Source organism: Borostomias antarcticus (assembly GCF_949987555.1).
Source record: "Borostomias antarcticus genome assembly, chromosome: 19".
NCBI lineage: Eukaryota > Metazoa > Chordata > Actinopteri > Stomiiformes > Stomiidae > Borostomias > Borostomias antarcticus.
In genome coordinates this window covers 10,780,128-10,800,947 of record NC_140252.1, presented here as the reverse complement: position 1 = coordinate 10,800,947, position 20,820 = coordinate 10,780,128, and the positions used below count along the sequence as shown (strand labels likewise).

Sequence of the window (20,820 nt, the reverse complement as noted above, 5' to 3'; positions counted from 1 at the left end):
GGTGACATTAAAAATAACTAAAAGAGAAAGACAGTATGGGTTTGTTGTCATGTTGCCACAATATATCGCGATACAGAAACGTCACAATACATATCGTCAAGGTGAAAACAATATAATGATATGTTTATTGTATATCAGTGAACGCTGGCTACACAACGTTGGTAACAAACACGTCTTTTGTCTCTAGGCCTATCCATTATATTACAACAGTTAAGCTCTAAATTCACAAAGTGTAGTGGAGTAGAAATGTGGAGAAATGCACTATTGGTGTGAACAGCAGCACTACTGCAACGCTTCACACCTGCCCTTAGTGTATCGTATCGTATTGTTATCGTCAACCCAATATCGTGTATCGTATCGTGAGATTAGTGTATCGTTACACCCCTAATAGATAGATAGATAGATAGATAGATAGATAGATAGATAGATAGATAGATAGATAGATAGATAGATAGATAGATAGATAGATAGGTGTACTTCAACTCTATTCTTCACACAATCACAGCCTTACTATGCAGATAATTATCACTTTCCTAGAGCTGGGGCAGGTTGCATATTACACCATTCACTAAAGATTTTGTCTAAACTCTGAGAATTGCGAATGTTTTGAAAGTACTTTAATTACATAATAGGACATAACTGATTAATGGATCCAAAGAGACACCTGGTTCAGTTGGAGTCTCGCCTCGGGTGTCCACTCACATCCATACTCTGACAGAAACCTCCTGTCCTTTATAGATGGACTCAGCTGTGCTTAAACATGACTGATGCTGCTAAGCTATGCGTTTCTGGGTTTCAACACTGAGTTCATGCAAATCTTTAGGTTACAGTAAGTGCATGCATCATTCACCTCAAACACTAACTATGTATTCCGGACAGGATCGGCTACAATTGCATACATCAGTCAATAAAGAATACATCAATTAATATCATCACTTCATCACTTCACTTCATCCATCCTATATCAATAAAAAAAAGGAAAAAAAAGAAGAAGAAAAACTTAATCCATCCTATTTGCATTTGGCTCAATCAATGCTTCATTGTCATTTAGTGTAAATAGCCGGCATGGTTTGTTTATGGAACATGCAGGCTTAATCTGTGTACTGGATAACACTCAACAATTAATTTTGAACTCTTGTGATAAAAAAAACAAAAAAAAAACGAATGCAAGTTTATAATAGGTTTATGGACACTGCAGATGACCAAAGTATTGAATCTAATTAATGGTGTGTTTGTGATTGGTTGTGTTCGGTGGTTGTGTTTGGGTAACCTCACGTCTCCAGGCTCTCCTTGAGGTAGAATAGCCTTAGTGATTGTGTTTTATTGTATGTTCGGTGGAAACTGTGGTTGGTTATGTTCGGTGGTTAGTGTGGTTATGTTTGGGGATCTGTGTGGTTGGCTGTGTTTAGGTATGTTCGGTGGTTAGTGTAATTGGTTGTGTTTGGGTATGTTCGGTGGTTATGTGGTTGGCTGTGTTTGGGTATGTTTGGTGGTTAGTGTGGTTGTGTTTAGGTATGTTCGGTGGTTAGTGTAATTGGTTGTGTTTGGGAATATTTGGTGGTTATGTGGTTGGCTGTGTTTGGGTATGTCCGGTGGTTAGTTTAGTTGGTTGTGTTTGGGTAGGTTCCGTGGTCAGTGTGGTTGCTGGCTGTTGAAACGGAATGCCTAAGAGTTGGACTTCAGCTGAACTCAAAGAAGCCGTACAACACTGATGACACAGTCGTGAGCACCAGAAGGGGAGAGACACTCACAGTGGAGGAAGACTTCAAGTACCTTGCTGCCTGGATCTCATCCTCCCTAACGGACCTCAAGACCAGAAGGGCAACCGCTTGGAAGGTGCAGCATGACATGAGGAATATGTGGAAGTCTGAGCTCAGCAAGAAGATGAAATGCAGCCTCTTCATCTCCGCTGTTGAATCCGTCCTGCTGTGTGGGGCAGAAACATGGACACACCACTGCCCAGGAGAAATCGCTGGACGGGTGTGATACCAGAACATCTGGTGGATGGAAGACAATGAACAGTGTTGACCTCTATGCTGGTCTACCGCTGGTGACCGCACGTCAGAGGCTGGCCGGCCAGTACATACGCCATCCTAACCTCATCGCTTCAAACCTCGTCCTCTAGGAACCCAAGCATGGTAAAACCACACGTGATGCTGGGAAGATACAAGTAACATACGTGGACATGCTGATGTGGACATGCGGAAGAAGGACACTGGCTACAGTGCTGATGAACTGCCCTCTGGTATGCTGGACTGTGGTGTGGGGAGGTGTCATCTCAAGAGCCCGAGTTGCCCCAGTGGCCTCAACAAAACAGGATGTGAACCATACGTTTGGGGCTTCGTAGATTCAGTTGAGCAGGCTTTACAAGCCAACAGTGGTTAGGTAGTTGTGCTTCGTGGTTCAGCAGGCGTTAAAAGCCAACAGTGGTTAGGTATTTCTGCTTTGTTGTTGAGCAGGCTATACAAGCCAAAAGCAGGTGGTAGGATAGAAAAGCAGCTGTTCCTATCTCTGCAGTGTAGTTGTGCCTTACTCTTGAGCCAACAGCATGTGGTGGTGTTGGTTTGTAGCCATTACCCGAAGATGTGTTTATTGGTCAGTGGTTGGTCCTAATATGGCGAAGTGCCAGGAGGAGATCCATGAGAACTAGTGGTGTCAGTTTCATACAAGCTGATGTCTGACCAATGTCCCAGGACCCCCAGCAGCCCATGAGGGCATACAGGTATGATCCTGACCAAGCTGAAACAGCCTGTGACCATAGGAACATCACCGATGATGTGACCAAGAGCATGTAGAGGAATGTATTCACAGTATCAGTGTTGTGAGTTGATACTGTAGCACACTCTGCTATATTTCACTCTATACAGTTCTGAAGAGACCACACATGTATTTCATATACGGTGTGAGAATCCTGACTGTTAAGGCTAATGCACACCTTCAGGTCATTGTAGACAGGTATTGTGACACAACCCCCCTATCTGAGAACCATCAACTCACACTGCCATTCCCCGTTCTGTAGAAGCCTTTTCATGTATTAGGAAATTCACGTTTTCTCACTAACTGGAAAACCTACCACTGTTATATTTTGAGGAAATGCTCAATGTTCTTGATCTCTACTCTAACATCTCACTGACTGCTCATGCAGTTACATCTGTTGTTGATAGTATGGAAGTTGTAACTGCATGAGCTGTCACAGAGGAGATACTTTTGTGGGATCTTTAGCCCCAACTGGTTGATGTCTTGATTCTCAGGTAGAAAAGTAACAATAATAATATGAAGAAAATTACTCTCACACGTGATGGATTTTAACTGATCTAGTCAAAAAGGATTTACCAAGATTCGCTCAAACAGGTTAAGTCTGGTTTATTGAGAAAACATACATGCGCAAGGACTTCCGGACAACGCACATGAGTGGTATCCCAAGAAGTGCCGCCTCCTGGTCATGCGCTGCCTTATATTCAAGCAAAACACAGGTACGGCGCTCCGGGATGTGATTGGCTAACCCATTGTACGTCATATTAAATGGCAGGCGTCATCAACAGTGGACGAGAATACAGAGAAAGCGCGGTACACTTTGAATATAGACAAAGGAACAATGGTCTAGGCCAGGACGGGAAGTCTGAGGTGTGAGGCCTTCCCGTCATGGTGAGGATATCACAACAGGGCTGTCTGTCCTTACAAAGAAGTGGGGAAGACAGAGGTTCAGGAGGTGTTAGGAATTACAAAAGAGAGAGAGAGGACAAAGGTGTTTGGAATAGCAAAAGGCAGGGGACTGGATCAATAGGTTTTAAGAACAAAAGCTGAGATCTGAAAAGTCTTGAGGCCAGTTGTAAATTCTATGACACACACAAGTTAAGAGTTCAATGATTGTTGAAGATTTAATGATGCACAACATTTCAGTATAGCATTGGAGGGCGCTCTGACCCTCTCTCAGATTTCTCAAGGTTCTATACAAATCTACAAACCAGAAACACCCCAGTGTCCAATCACAAATTAGCTAGAACATATCTTAACATATATGCATAATAACCCCAGCTAATGACTGACCAGTGCTCCTGATCACCTATCCTAGTACTTTTTCATACATGACCCCAGTGCACTGCAAAAAACATTAGTTAAAATACAAAAAATAAATACTGACTTTGAGGAGAAATTACTTAATAGTAGTGAAATTATCTGTCCATGCAGCAAGATAATTTTACTTGATAAGAAATCTTAAAATAAGGTGGTTTGAGTCTAGAAATGAGACAGAAACTAGTAAATGACGTTTAAAACAAGATAATTAATCTCTGTGTGCTGTGGGGAGAGGATCTAAGATTTTAAATCTTGGCAAGCGCAGAACAATTTGCAGTGAGTGCAGCGTGGAGATAGGCCACCGGACAGGCCTGAACAAGTCCCAAAGTCCCTTCAAGAACAAACAGGTCACCCAGTGCCCCAGAACATAAGAAGCCATTAGAGTTATGTGAATATAGCCTACTGACTTACAATTGTGTGCTGTGTATCTATGAAGTGTAACTATTAAACCAAGTTTGTGTATTGCTAATCTATTACTTCTTTAGAAATGTATATTAAATGTATATTAACTGCACTTACATAGTGTTCTCGTTATCAGCAGAATAAAACACAGTCAGATTTCAGAAGTCAGTCTTCAATTTAATTAAAGGAGAAGTAAAGGGAAAATGCATGTTTAGCCCTGTTTTAAGGTTACTTATGATCATATACAATGGTTCAGATCAAAAAGTTGACAAAACTAGCACTTTTGAGAAAGTCTCATAATTGCTCTACCACCGTTTAGGTCATACAATGGATGTGGGTGGGCACCGAGAAAAATCTTTCAAAAACATGTTAAACTCTCGATTTCAAAGACAAGAAGCTCACCGAGGGGGTAATTGGTGTCTGTTGGTGTTCTGACATCAAATTCGCCGCAAAGTATGAACCCTGTAGGGTTTTAGTGATAATTTTATGAAATCCATTGACTTGTATTGAAGCGACCGTTGTAGATGTGTAGATCAATCCGCAGAGGGGATTCAGGAAGCAGAACTACTTCAAGGCATTGAGCGAGATCGGAATCAGTTCAAGCGGAAATTTACACACGTATGTGCTGCGACTAAATAGTTCTATGTTGAATATTTGAAAAAGCCTTTCCAGATGAACTAGAATCTTACTTTATGGCGAATTATATGTCAGAACGCCAACAAACACCTCGGTGAGTTTCTTGTCTTTGAAATTGAGAGTTTAACATGTTCTTTGAATGATTTTTCAAGGTGCCCACCCACATCCATTGTATGACCACAACAGTGGTAGAGCAATTATCAGACTTTCTCAAAAGTGCTAGTTTTGTCAATGTTTTGATCTGAACCATTGTATATGATCATAAGTAACCTTAAAACAGGGCTTAACATACATTTTCCCTTTACTACTCACTAATTGAACAACAGCAGCAGCAGGGAATAGCTTCAATAACTTCACAAGCATGCCATTTTGTGTGTATGAATCACTCATATTGTTATACTATTCTCAATCTCTGCAGGGTTCATGTAGTTGTAGGGCAGTTCAAGCTTTGAGTTCCTCTCAACGATTGACTTGCTCAGGCGGGACAACTTTGCCTGCAGTTCTATCATCATCTGCTTAGGGGCAGCCTCGTCAAAGTATTCCTCAGGGTATGTTCCAAGGGGAACCTGAAAAAGACAGCAAATAAATGTGGTTCCAAGATATTCATACCACATTTTGTACATGTCTATCTATCTATCTATCTATCTATCTATTGAAGCAAAAGTAGGAGACTCATCATTTGTGTACTCACAAAATCTGTGTATTTTGTGCTAAGCAACCACACCAAGGCCATGATGTTGGTAGTGTTACCAACATCTGGCAGGGTCTCCAAGATGGTGGCCATGCTTGAGCTCCCCTTAGTGGTTGGAGGAGCTTTGCGCAGCATGAGAGGATTGTTAGGAATCCAACTACTGTAGTCAAACTAAAAGACAGATAATAAGGGCTTTAACAACGTAGAAAGCAATTAGCATCGGGATCATTAAGCCATTTTCATTTTGGATCCAGAAATTGTAATCATTTCAACATTAATGTGACAAAAAGCACTGAGAATGGAAATCTCACCTGCCCCAAATTGACGGCCCCATGTTGAGCTGAGACAGTGAAGATGACCATAGTAATGAACTTGACCACCTCCGCCACTGTCTGAAATGACTGAGGGATGCCTGGCGAGGTCACAACAGTGAGGTAGCTGTGAGTGTAGCCAACAGCATATTCACAGCCCAATATAAGCCGACATTTCCCTTTGAACTTTTTGCAACATTTTCAACACTGAGCGACATGTACCTGAGCTGGTGTTTCTGAGAAAACCGTAGGTGAAGATCTCCTTAATCCACTCCTGGAGCTCAGCGTCCCTGGACACCTCACTGTCTGTGGAGTAGTAGTACTCCACCATCCCCTTGACAAAGCTACACAACAAAAAACAACACATTCTCAACCAGGAGAAGCTAAGTTTCTTCATTATTAAAAGCCTGTGGAACAGCATGTCCCCACCTGTTGATGATGTTCCACAGCCTCAGGCCGTCGTCCCTGTAGTAGTAGTTGGGGATGGACTCCAGTCCTCGTGCAGCGATGTCTTCCGGCAGACAGAGTTAGTGTGATAGTATTTTAGACTTGTCTAGTCAAAAGATTTACCAAGATACGTTCAAAAGGTTGAGTCTGGTTTATTGTGGAAAACATTACGAGCGCAAGGACTTCCTGACAAACGCAGCAAAGGTGGTTCAGTCAGAGAAGTGAAGTCAGTCACTTCTGCCCTGGCTTATGTACAGTCCAAACAAAGGTACAGTGCTTCCAGGATGTGATTGGCTACTGCATTGTACATGAATGGCAGGCGTGGCCAAGAGTATAGACATGTGAAACAAAGGAAACAGAGGTCTGAATCAGGACGAGGAAGACGAAGGTGGGGCCCTTCTGACTTAAACAAAGAGATGAGGAAGAGCTAAGCAGAGTGTGTTTACAATCACAAAGGGGGGAGAGTTGGTGTTTTACATTAGACTGAAACTGGGGTTTGCGGGGGACTTGGGGGGAGGTGATAAAATTACCAGGACAAGGGTTTAAGGTGTTTGGATGTAAATTCCTGGACAATCCCTCATTTGTGCCTGAACAGGCACACAAAAATAAAATAAAATCCAAACACAGTGTAAACAGTCAGCTATGCTATACATGTGGAAAGGAAATAATCTCTCCACTAGGTGGAAACTTTAATTATTTCCTCTCAACGTGCAAAATCACACACCAAAACCCCTTGCTTCAGAAATTTGACAGGAAACAAGATAAAAAAGATGACATGATTATATACTATTTATAGTCTAAGAGTGGACAACCATTCACCAAAAAACAAACTTGATTAAACAAGGCAAAAAAAATAAAATGGTTACCAGTGTAAGAGGGGCAAAAAACCTCTTGGTCAATTTAGAGGAAAAACCCAAACTTATTTATCAACTCATGTTTCAACCATTGCAACTCTTGTAAACAAATATGATATTTTCCCAAGATAATTATAAAGTTCATTCACTCTTGTTGTGAATAATCGCATGTAATTTCTTCTGGATCGTAGCTTCCATGTTTGCGTTTCTGAATGTTCAATGTAGGTTCCAGTGTGTGCGGTTAGAGGTGCAGTCATTGCTGTTGAGCTTGTCCACGTTGTCATAACAACCACGAGAAGGAGGTGACCGGCAAGGTCAGTCTCCGATTGCTCATCAGAGGAGAGGGCAGTGTGGCGGTGACCGTCAAGGTCACTCTCCGATTGCTCATCAGAGGAGAGGACAGTGTGGTGGTGACCGCTTTGCCCTTGAGATCTCTGGTTTCGGCTGCATGGACCGTCCTCTCAGCTACTTTTGACAGCTATTCCACACAGGCCAGAATGCCATGGTCCTGATTGTTCCATCTTTGACGGGTAGGTTCACCCCGCTACATCTCTTTGACGGGTAGGTTCATCCCGCAACATCTACTTCTCTTCCATGTTTTCTGGCCTGTTCTCAGGCTGCTCATTTGCTCCTGGTAGTCTCTTGTCTCCCCATTTGGCAGGTCCACATAGAGCGGTCAGCCAGCGAGCTCTCGGAGGGTGAGGAGGGAGTCCCTGTCCTGGTTCAGCAGGGTGAAGGTGCGGTGGGACACCACACAGCCAGGGCGAGTGCTGAACCCGGTCCACACGGTACTGCTCCACGTAGGGCCGGCCCGGGTCGTGCTGCTGGAGGGCCACCTCGGCGCTCCCGGTCCCCCAGTACAGGCTGATGAAGTGCTCCGTCTGTGGATCCACAGATGAGAGAGACAAACAGAGACAAAACAGAAGAGCAAAAGAAGAGAGTCCTCTGGTCTGGTCTCCCTGTTCCCTTCTTTGGTCAGGAACGGTTATCCAAAATCTGTTGGAGATTCTCAGAAATATGGTTAAGCGCAAGCTCCTGCTTTGGGGAAAAATGTTGTTATTCAGTCAGGAAAACTTAAACAGGGTGACTGTTCAAGTGTCATTTAGAGCCAGTCTGCAGTCCCCCTCAGTGACATCAGGGGCAGTGTTTAGAATGACTTCAACACGCCCAGTCCCCAGTCATGATCAACCCTTATGTCTTAAGCTACATATCAGAAAGAGAGACAAAACAAACAACAGTTAAACAGACCAACAGCAGGTTCCAATGTCCCCAGGAAGGCATGATCCAGGCTCCTCAAAGACCTGCCGCCCAGGGTCCATAGCACCTGAAAATTAAGACTCAAAACACAGACTGGGTTCAATAGCAGAGGAGAAGGCCTAATGCCAACTCCTCAAAAAAACACATTATCATTATATGAATGAAAATTCATACAGTAGAAATGCATAAAACGAACAGCTTATGGCCATTCATTGACTATTGAAACAAAACTCCTGAATCAAACACCTATTCAAAACCCTGTCAGACTTTTGAGTTCGCTCTACATCTATTTTATCCTGTTTATTTACCTTAAAAAATTAAAACTCTCTATCTTGGCTAGTTTAAAATCTCCCTTATGGGTTGTTCAAGGGAACTCCAGCAGGTGGCGCTCGACCCCAAAATCGGAGGCTCTTCCTTCCGGCCCTGTTCGGACAAATACCTCGTAGAAAGAAGGGGCGTGGCTAATGGCGCAACAAGTCGAGGGGGGAATCTAATTTTAAATCAGAGTTATTCTGCTGGGGAAATGGCGGAGAGACTGTTTGCTGAATCTCCTTATCTTTCCTTCCTGACCTAAAAAAAAACTCTCGTTCTACTCTCCCAAATCTTAAAAACAGACCAGTCTAGAGAATTAACAGGCTTTTCCCTTAACCCTCTAGCTGAGCCCGAATCTTAGAATTTAACACTAAAATGTCAGATGTGGATGTAAGAAATCGAAAATACTTTAGCACATAACGAAATCTGCCACAAACGCTCGCAGAAATATGCTTCAGTGCAACAATCACATCAGGCTAGACGTTTGCAGTAGAATTCTTTACATCCTCTAGCATATCTTAATAACTAGTGTTACAGGGACACCTAGTGGTGATCCCAAAATGTTGCATGTATGACCCGGATGTGGTCTTTGGTTGTGCGCGGGGAAATTTAAAGAAACAAATCCCAAATAATCACGACGCAGCCTAAAAACCCCAAAACAGCAACGAAAGGAAACCTTATAGTTAACTCACGGCGGGAAAGAATACAATTTCGAAGAAACAAACATTAAGACACATTAAATTCGCTTAGTACTCACCCAGTCAGGAAGTGCTTTGTTCTCTTCTGGCTCAATGGCGGAACACCGCGAGAGTTTTCCTGCGTCTCCTAGGCAACCAGTTAGCTAGCCTACTGGGAATCTAGCAGAATTTTAACAGTCTAAAAGTGTACAAAACAATACTTTACCTGGATCCATGGCGCGCATAACAAACAATAATCAAGAGCCGAGGCTCAAACAGTGAACACATAAGACGACCAACCCCCCGTGCACATGCAAGAGAGAACGTAGCAGACACACGGGAACGCAAACAAAGACTGACCAAACGACGACCAAAACCGACTAATATACGACTTAACACACAAACATGAAACAAAGGCCCACGTTTACAACAAACACTCTCGGCTGCACTAGCAATTTGGTCCAGGCTAAACCTTCCGTCTAGATCCTACCAAATATGTACAGCCCCTCTGGTCAAAATCTCTACCAGAAAACGCGGATTGCAAAACTCTCAATTCCGCCCTGTAGCTACATCTCCATTGAGCAAAAACTCTCTCAACGTGCTCTCGGTTAAAACTCTCCCGCGACCGGCCAAAAGGAAACCTGTTCTGTGCCAAACTCTCACTTGAACAGCTGTTAAAACTCTCCCGCGACCGGCCAAAAGGAAACCTGTTCTGTGCCAAACTCTCACTTGAACAGCTGATACCCTCGTAACGAAACAAGGACGAAGTCAAAAGACAATACGATATAAAATCTATTGCTGTTCACATCTCCTTAGATAGTTACTTACTAAATACCCACGCTGGGGTTTTCCGTTTTCAAACAATCCAGACCAACAAGCTGAACCAAATCAAGGCAAATACAACTCAACCCATAAGAGGGTTCGTTTAAACGTACCTGTGAGCCTCAGGAATCCAGTGGCAGAACTGAGGAAATAATCTCGGCTAGCGCTCTGGCGCAAGAGAGAAAATTGATTTTCCAAGCCCATATGGACCGACACGTCTGCCGATCAGTCCTATCCACTGGAATCCCGAAGCAAACGCAGGCAGTGATCCCATCCCCGTCGCCAAACTGTGATAGTATTTTAGACTTGTCTAGTCAAAAGATTTACCAAGATACGTTCAAAAGGTTGAGTCTGGTTTATTGTGGAAAACATTACGAGCGCAAGGACTTCCTGACAAACGCAGCAAAGGTGGTTCAGTCAGAGAAGTGAAGTCAGTCACTTCTGCCCTGGCTTATGTACAGTCCAAACAAAGGTACAGTGCTTCCAGGATGTGATTGGCTACTGCATTGTACATGAATGGCAGGCGTGGCCAAGAGTATAGACATGTGAAACAAAGGAAACAGAGGTCTGAATCAGGACGAGGAAGACGAAGGTGGGGCCCTTCTGACTTAAACAAAGAGATGAGGAAGAGCTAAGCAGAGTGTGTTTACAATCACAAAGGGGGGAGAGTTGGTGTTTTACATTAGACTGAAACTGGGGTTTGCGGGGGACTTGGGGGGAGGTGATAAAATTACCAGGACAAGGGTTTAAGGTGTTTGGATGTAAATTCCTGGACAGGAGCTGTAGGTGGTTTCTGACAGTCCCCTTTTCAGGAGTTCCATCAAACCCTCCACACCTACCATACCCTGAGGAAACAGATACACATCTCTCTGTTTGTTGTCTCAAATGTATGAATGGTGCTGCAACAAATATTTCCCCAAGAGGATTAATAAAGTCATTACTTGCTTAAACTAGACTAGTTTTTTACACTACACTAACCTGGACCAAACCAATTCTAGCTGCTATAAATGTCATTCCCTCAACTGTCACTTTTTAACACTATTAATGAATGATTATGAATGAACAATGGCATACATTGGTAAGAGGCCCATCTGCACTGATCAGCTGTTTGCGAGCAAGAATGTTGATCTGCAGAGTGTAACGGAAGTGAGGTATCAGTATCTGGAATATGGACCAAGAAAAGTGTGGAGGGAAACAGAATAAAAACATTGATTAAACCATGTCATCAAACACGTTTCAAACATTTTTTTATTAATTCACTTACATTTTAACATATCAAGTATTTATAGGCCCTTTCCATGGGTAATCACCTCTGGCATTTTTTGTTGTATTGGCTTAATTGTTGTTCAGGAAGCTGGGCCCTGTTCAATAAAAAAACTAAAACTAATACTGAAACTAATAAAAACTAAACTAAAACTAAGCAATTTCCAAAAATAAAAAATAAACTTGCACACCTGCTTTAAAAACTAATCAAAACTAAACTGAAATTGAAAACAAAAAGTTAAAATGATATAAAAATAAAAACGAATGAAAAAAACTAAACTATTATAACCTTGGATGCACCAGTACTTTCCAAAACAATCCAATGTTTCCAATGTATAAGCGCCTTGTGTCTGATTGAATACAACTAGCTTGGCTATCATTCAAACGAAAACCTATAGCTACTGTACTTTTCCCAACTGGTTGAAATGAAAACATAGCTAACTTATGGGAGATAGGCATGTAGACTATTTATTCTTGTTTACTTTTTACCCATATCGCTAGATTTGTCTGGCGCGCAAGGGTAAGGAGAAAAAAAATACTGGGCGAATCGAATCGTGATCCTGCTTTTGATGTCGATGATTGAAATCGAACGTCCATTTCGATCAATTTTCTGAGATATGAATGAACTTGGTCCAAAAGAATGAAAGGTGATCCCGTTACTTTCAGAGATGTTGCCACAACAATTCTGGGTATGGCTCTGAGGGAAGGCAGTCAGAGCAGCAGAATTATTCAGAATCATTTAGCCAGCACATGATGCCGTCCTGGATCTACTGGCCTGTAACTGTCCACTCTCAAGATGTTACAAATGACCTCAGGTGACTGACATGTGTAGACTGGTAGACTGTGAGAGCCAGGCATTCACCTCAGAGAGTGTGGAAAGTTTAGATGAAGATGTGGAAGACCTAAAATTATTTTGATTATTAGGTTATGATGAAAGTATGGAAAACCAAGTATGGAAAGCAGTCTTTGATTAAATATATTCACTTTACAACAAAATGGGACCTAGGTTATGGATTATGGCTGTGTGGAACCCCACATTTGAAATATTGTAGTCACTCATAGTCACTTGTTTAGAAAGGAAATGCACTAACTAAATGTTAAATGTAATTATTGTAAGTCGCTTTGGAAAAAAGTGTGCTAATTGACTGTAATGTAATGCTGTGCAGTAGTTCTATATGCTCTGACAAAAACATGAGATTGTTTTGATTTGATACTAAGGACAGATAAGTTAACCATTATTTGAATTCCTGGATACATTGTCTACAGATGCATGTGATTATATGTGTACTATTTTTCCAAAATAAACAACAGACACATTTTTCTAAAAATAAAAAGATTCACTCCACCACAATTGGGCTACAAGTGCCACCAATGACACAGTTTTCAATGTAGAATTTTATAACAATGTTTGATGAAGAGTGCTTGAATTCAACTATCATTGTGACAAATGTCAATGTCGTGGGATCACTAGTGAAAAAGTTGCTTTGGTCAATGGTGCATAACACTGGAGACACCATTAGACAGGGTGTAGGGACAAGACGGCACAGTGCAAAGACAGGACAGTGCAAATGAGCAGTGCAAAATACAAATACAAAATGCAGTGTGATGAGTGTATATACAGTATGTTTACAGAGTGTTAATGGGTGTGCGCGATGTCTTTATATCTACACTGTGTGTGCCGTTGTGATATGTGTTTGCAGAGTGAGCCTATGTACAGGACAGTCATCGGTCATGAGCAAGTAATGCAAAGGGGACAGAGTCCATGTGAGGGGTGGGGGGGGGGGCAGACGGAGACACAAGCCTTATGATGAGGCTTGTAGCATTAGTGGGGAAGAAACTGTTTTTGTGGCGTGAGGTCCTGGTCAGCTAACAATTGTTGCTTTTCCTTGTGGTATGAGTCTAGTCTCTGAACTTGGTTGATTTTGAACGGTTTACCTTGTAGAGGGGGTGCATCGTTGGGAGGTTCCTGAGGGTTGCCATAGCAAAGACCTCTGCCAGCAGGTGAGTGCTCAGTAGGTGGTGAGAAATCTGATAGTCATTGAAGTCTGCGTTCCTCACATATATCTTGGCCAGCAGCCAGTCATGCTCCAAGTCGCTTGGCAGAAAGATGGGGCTTTTCTCAGAGGGCTCTTGTCCCAGCTGTGAGAAATGAGAGGTGTAAGTGAACCCAGGTTCATGTCTATTTCTCAGACTAACCCCTCCTTGGTATGAATGTACGGTAGCGGTACCTGAATGGCGATAGGCATAAGCTTGTCTTCTGGGTTCTTGTAGAACAGACAGAGAGCTGCAGTCAGAGACAGTGGTTCACCATTGACCACCCTCGTAGGCAAACCCTTAAGGTTCTTATAGTCACAAAGGAAGATGTTTCCATTCTGTTGCCAAAATGAAACATACAGTAATATCTGTGAATGGGATTGCAGCTTGGAAGACAACCAAATTCAAAAGAAAAGGCAGAATGCAAGATACTGTAAGAATATTAAAAGGTTTGCAAACAAGAGACATCTCAGTGAGGGGCCGGTGACGGAGAATATAATGTAATATATCCCCCGTATAAAAGAAAGACTGCAAACTCTGTCTCTAGATGCAAGCCGTAGCTTTTGTCTACTTAGACAAAAGCTATGGCCGAAACGTGGTTATATTAAGTCACTAGAGACAGAGAGTGTGGTACCTATTTTTATTATAGAACATGAAAAAGAACATGAATTCTCTTTTCGGGTCCCTCAGCCATTTCTCACACAAAATGTAATCGCTCTGAGGAAGCCATCTTAGTGCGAAACATCTGGGTGCTTTAATATTGCCCTTGCTGAGGTGATTTGAATTGACAATAAAAACAGCTAAAGAAGAACTGGAGTCGGTGGTGTGGGAACCTCTTAGCTTCCTTTTTCTCTTAAGGTGTTTTTTTTTATACCTTAATCTCCCTGGCCAGGGAGCTCCCTTTTTCCAGGAAGGGTCGTACCATCTCGTCGGTGACAGGGAAGTTGGAGGGAAGCTTGGTGCAGCGTTGGATCACATTGGGGTTGTTTCCGTTCAGATACTGGCACCCGAAAAATTCATCCTCCTTCCAATGCTCAGAGACGTACTCTAGGAGAGGTGTATTTCAAAATGGGTTACAACATATCAAAGAACATGAATGCTCTCTCTGCACCAGACCCTCTTCAGGTATCATGTACGCTTAAAACATGGTCATGTACTGTACCAACAAGTGTTTTGGTGTGCAGGTGTTTGTGGACAGTGTGCGCGTGTTGGTGTTGTTATTGTAGTAGTACTAGTAGTAGTAAAACTCTATTTGTTCCCCAGTGTAGCAATTGATTACCCAGCAGTAAAAACACAACACACAATACACAAACACACAAATTAAAAAAAAAGCTTAACTGTTCCTGTTTCCTCATACAGTAGTGTCTACTTCACATACACACATATCACTGAGATTACCATCAGTATTGGATTCCTGCTTGTTAGCATCAGCAAACTCTAAATAACTTTATGGTAACTTTAAGATGAATTAATGGAGAAGTGCCCAGCAACTGACATCTTTGAATCCACATAAAACTGTGCAATGCTTTTTTGAAGAGTTCTTCTACCTGCAATGGGTGTTCTTTTGTTCCAGAAGACCGTCTTCATCTCCTCCAAGTCTTTCCACTGCTCAGTGGACTCTGCAAAACCTTTCAGATTGAGCTCAGCCAAACTTGAGGATGTTTTTGGGAAAAGGGAGAGGAGTAGACACTGACACTCACTTGAAAAGTTCCTTATGAAGCTTCCGCTCCTGTTGCCTGTGGCTGACCAGTAAAGGGAGCTCATCTTCAAAGGTCTTAGTGGCTGTTAGGTTTCAATGGACACCTTTTTTAGGAATATTTGAGCAAGGAATTCACTGTTTGAATAAAGAGGGTTGACATTTATGGACCTACCTTTGCCCCCTCTCAGCTCTAGGACCTCCCCCCTGGACACCCATCTGTAACAGGGGAACAGGATGACATCACTCTCAGGCGTCGTCACAACGATCTTGGAGCAGAACCACTGGTTTTCAGGCAGGAACAGGAACTGTTCTTTCTCCAGCCTGAGCAGGAGGAGGCGTCCCAGGGAGGAAGCGGCGGTCACAGTGTAGGTCCCTGTCTGTGGGGGATGGACATGCAACGTTATTGTACCAGAGCCCGCCACTTGGTGGCGCTTGCCAGGGTTCCACTTTCCCATTGCCAAATACATTTTGCTATGTGGGCCTACATTAAACAATGCTTGGAGTCTCAGTAAAAGTGTATTCTACCCAGGGGCCTGTCAACCTTTTAAATCCACAGAGGCCATCCCCCCCAGAACATAATGGACATGCTGAGTTTGGCAAGTCCCATCTGAATGATAGCTTGCATGGTTTGGCTATTGTTTGCAAGCTAGCTAGCTACTACTATTGGGTGGACATTAGAACATGCTAATGTTGGGCAAAGTTGAGCAACAGAAAAATAAGTCTAAAGTAGACTGACGTGAGGTGCTAATGTTGGGCAAAGCTGCAGCCCCTTGCAGCTGATGTAGTCCAGGCATTCTAAGGTTTGACCCATAAGAAATTGTTATTTTTGAATTTATTTGCACATTTGATGATATTGATGCCCTAAACATCATAGTGAAAATCCATGAAAATCCTACTGGTGGAAGTATGTTAAAATTATGTTTTTCCAAAATGTCCATTAGTCTCTAAATAGAACACATTTTTATTTTCTCATGCAAGTATGGTAGCTGTAATACAAAATGCCATTTATCTGTGTTAGTTACAACTTCATATCTACTAAGGATGAATCTTTTTAGTCAAGAGGTAATTCAAATGACATTTAGGATCATCTGACACAACAAAATCTATTATGGTCTTAAATTATCTTAATGTTCTTTTATGCATACAGTAATATACTGTAATATACAGATATCTAATATACTACAGAAATTATACTGTTTGTCCATCAGTGTAACATAAACAGTGATTTTTTTTATGATCACAGTGTCACAATGTGAAAGCTGTACAAAACTTAAGAATAAAGTCTTTCTGTTGCTGAAACAGTTATTCGATGTTGTTCCATTTACATGAAAATCTTTGATTTAAATGTCGCCTTCTTCCAAGGAGCCTCCAATTTCAGGCTGAGGGGCATTTGCACAGAGTTCACCCAGTCCCGTGTGCGGCAGAAGGTTTTGGGACTGTCGGAGTGCCGGTGGGAGACAGGGGCGCGGCTACGATGTGTGGGCTCAGGGAGGGCACTTTTGGCCTGTAGAGTTGTGGGTGGGCAGTACAGCGACCCGAATACTGAATTGGCAGAGGAGCAAGGGGGGAGGGGGGGGGGGGCTTTTGTTTGTGTTAATAAACCGTGTGAATTAACTTTGGCCTCAAAGTGAATTCGAAGCGTGTGAATTCACTTTGGCCTCTGACTCATGACATGACATGATCATGCTTTTGGTGAGAACACCACAAAACTTTCAGTTAATAATTACCCAACTTATCCATAGTTTTTAAAATCTCTCTATCAAACACTTGTCTGCATGTTTGAGCTGGGCCTTGCTGAAGTCATGGCTGCCTGTGCCAATGCAAGACTCGTGAATGGCATGTGAACTCCGGAGTTATAAAGTTATGGGGTGCGATGGCTGTCTAAAGGGACAAGATGTACATGCATGAAAACTCATCCATATCCATTAATTGTAAGGATAAAATACAGGCACAATTCTATGTTTAAATGTTTTTTGTTGTTGGTGTTGACTTTCGTTGTCTTTTATTATTGTCCTTATTCAGCTCTGCGTTGTGTTTTGATTTCAATAAAAGACAGCACCCAATGTCTCACAATACCACCAGTTCAGTGTCCCTTTTTCTGATGTACTCCAAATGAATCTCTCCAACACGGGATTTGAGCGACAATCAAAAGCTGTTTTATTACAGAAGGTTATAGCATACAAAAGACAATGGCATCTAGTCTAATGTCAGCTTGCCTGTCTGTATGGCTGTCTGGCCCAAATCAAATCCTCTGAGCTTGAGCAAGGTTTTTATGGTTCGGGGGCGGTCCAGCCCCCCCCCCCCCCTTCCCCGATCAGACTGGTCTGGACTGGTCTAGTCTCTCCTGCAGCTTCTGACGTTGTAGCGAGATAACCGGCCGATGGTTCGGCGCCCAGGTCTCTATCTCTAACCACAACAATTGCTGTTGTCCACACAATGTACCAACCATGGAATGTCACCCTTATCTCATAAGTCTATGGAAGGGAGACACAAAACTCACACTCCGACAGCCACACTCACAGGAACTAACATCATAATTAGAAACAGCTAACTGTTTCTTTCTGTAACTGCATAAACTGCAGATTTATAGCCTACAAATAAATATGTATTTCAGGTTTCAGCTTTCCTTATAATCCAGGAAACATCCAATAAACATGATTTGGAGCTCAGATGCTACATTAAAAATAATTTATGTTACAATTAGTCCTGGGATAGGTGAAACTTTCTCCCAGATTGACTAGCCTAGGTGAGATATAGTAGGCAGCTGGAATGCTGGGGGCGAGGTTCTATTGGGAACAGTATGGCTGGTGTATCTTATTAGCCTGGGTCCAGACTTCAAATCCACTGTGATAAGAATTATTGAATTACTGGTGCAGACGACTGTTAATATGCAAGGTTATACACCATACACCATGATAAATTTCCATGTAAAACAAACATTATTAAATATTCAATGGTTGATAGCTTGTAGGCTCACTCACGTTCCCAGTTTGGAAATCTGGACCAAAGTTGTCCAGGTTTGTGCGGTCACTCTGGCCCTCTGTCCCCGTCAGTGTGACGTATATGTAGTCAGACGTACCAGACAGCAACTTCTCACCGGTGGTCACCTCCAGTTTGTACTCAGCCATGGTGGTTTGGTGGAAAGGCACTGGAGCAATGCAGAACAATAATTACTATGCAGTGTGTGCAAAGAAATAACTAGGCTACCAGTAAAAAATATAAACAACTGAGCCTCTCTGGACATTTCATGTCAAGCTTTTTTGACAGCCTATCTAAATTCTCAAAATGACATGGTCATACTGACATAATCCCTTCAAATTAAAATTGAGAGTAGGCTAGGGAACAGGGAACTGAATTTAGGGAACAAGAAACAGAACTACCTCTGATATCTGTTGAGATGATCTCTCCTCTTCTCTCTCTGTTCTCTATGAACTCTCGTTGCTTGGTTCATGGCATTTGGAGAAAGGTAATAGTGTCACGTGGTCTCAACCTGTTTACCACCAGAGGCCACATAACCTGTTTGTTTCTGGTTCATCTATAAAAATGCCCTGATGAGAAATGTTAGGTAGCGAAAGCCTGAACGTTTTGAAGTGTTATCATCTTAAACAGTAACTGTAAACTTGGTTCGAAATAGGAAAAATGCATATCAAAGTTTAGCTTCTCATTAAGCATCGACAACAATCTGAGTGAAAATAAAAATTCAGATAGAATACCTAGTTCAAAGACCATTCGCAAGACCGTCCTAACACAAGGTTACGCATCACAATGCATGCTCACCATAATAAGTGTTCCACAACATCTATCTATCTACATGGACAAATAGATAGGCCTAGATATATTATAGATCGATATATTAGATAGATCTATCAAATCTATAATTTTGGCCTATCCCAGTGAGCAACCGACTTAGGCAATTTTCAATAGGTTTCCCTGTCGCCCTGATTCAACCCGGTGATTTGTCAACCAAATTCAAACTCGTCACAAAATACTGCATAAAATTAATAAATATGTGTAAATAAATACATGATGTAGTAGAGAAGTCATGTGGGACAACATACAAATTAATTATAGGCCTACCAGTGTGATTATTGATTTCAATATCACCTCTATAGGCTACTTGGCTGCCATCTAACCTAGCCCCGATGTGACCCCAGAGATACGCTGTCGCTCCTCTAATCTGGGGTCACGTATATAAGGATATAGAAAAGGGTGACCGGACTATTCCGGGCGGCGAATTTCAAATCTGAGGCTCACCATGCATTCCTGTAGATGTCTTTTGTTATGTCGGGGCCTTGTCGGGTCGTTTATAGGTGAAATAACCACTGTTATAGCCTATTTTCACTAGTTTAGGGGTTTTCTGCTTCTTCGTATACGCTCTACCGGAAATAGTGCGCTATTTCCGGTAGCCTACCCCCGTTAGCCTACCCCTTTCCTCCACCGTAAAGGTGCCATCCCAGTATTATTTATATATTTTTTAAACTCACGTTTGATTTGCTCATTTGGCTGAGATAGATTGTTGCATTTTCGCTGGATCTGAAGACCAACAGCCTTACAGACAAACACTGACAGCAAGCCATACAGTTGTGATTCTGACAGCCGTTTAGGTACATCCACCACCACATCCCCCTCTGAAGAGGATGAGGGATATCAGGAGCTGTTCTCCTCAACTTTTCTCCGACAACTTCTGATGTTGTTTTCTCATTGTTTACAAGGTGATACACCTTATATTACACTTTGCATATTGTGTGTGCATGGTGTGAAAGGACTGTGAGTGGATGGACAGTGGGACTCGACTTGCTGATAGGCAAAGTGGTGTAGACATTTTGATGTCTATATCAAAACCTTTTTTATTTTAATTTATTATTTTCTGGCATAACAGCCGTAAATGAAGGGATTGTCCTCTGGTGCACAATACCCTAAGCTTGTGTCAAATCAAGCTTTGTGGTTTTTAATTTGTAAAAATTTAAAGTGTTTAATGAGGCCGATTGCTCCCTGTGCTGAAGACTACGGTTGAGATTTGAGTAAGATTAGACTCGGATAGGAAGTATAGTCAAAGCAAGAAAAGTCCCATTCCGTGAGTGATTGAGTGTTCATTTCTTTATTAATTACATAATTAATAAAGATTCATTTTAATAGAGTTGGATTTTTAAGAGGTTTATTAATAGTTTCGGGTTTTTAACAATTTATACATTTTTGAGGATTTTAAGATGCCATCTGTAACAGGTGTTAATGTGTCCGGGCTTACACCAGTGGAACAACTTGAACGTGATTATCCACTGGTGAAGGGCATTGGTGCTATATCTAAGTACTGGGCACGGAGATGGTCTGATGTTTCACATCC

The 20,820-nt window shown here is 42.1% G+C and overlaps 1 protein-coding gene across 1 annotated transcript; it reads right to left on the bottom strand.

The window, feature by feature from the left end:
* Window positions 1–5,498: 5,498 nt before the first annotated feature.
* On the bottom strand, window positions 5,499–18,607 carry LOC311321947 (hydroperoxide isomerase ALOXE3-like; the record flags this gene model as incomplete). Its single annotated transcript, XM_084453961.1, has 11 exons — window positions 5,499–5,678; window positions 5,804–5,974; window positions 6,115–6,195; window positions 6,323–6,458; window positions 6,544–6,635; window positions 11,558–11,644; window positions 13,682–13,885; window positions 13,975–14,118; window positions 14,655–14,827; window positions 15,652–15,856; window positions 18,461–18,607. The coding sequence occupies 11 exons, from the start codon at window positions 18,605–18,607 to the stop codon at window positions 5,499–5,501; spliced, it is 1,620 nt and encodes a 539-aa protein (XP_084310087.1).
* Window positions 18,608–20,820: the final 2,213 nt, after the last annotated feature.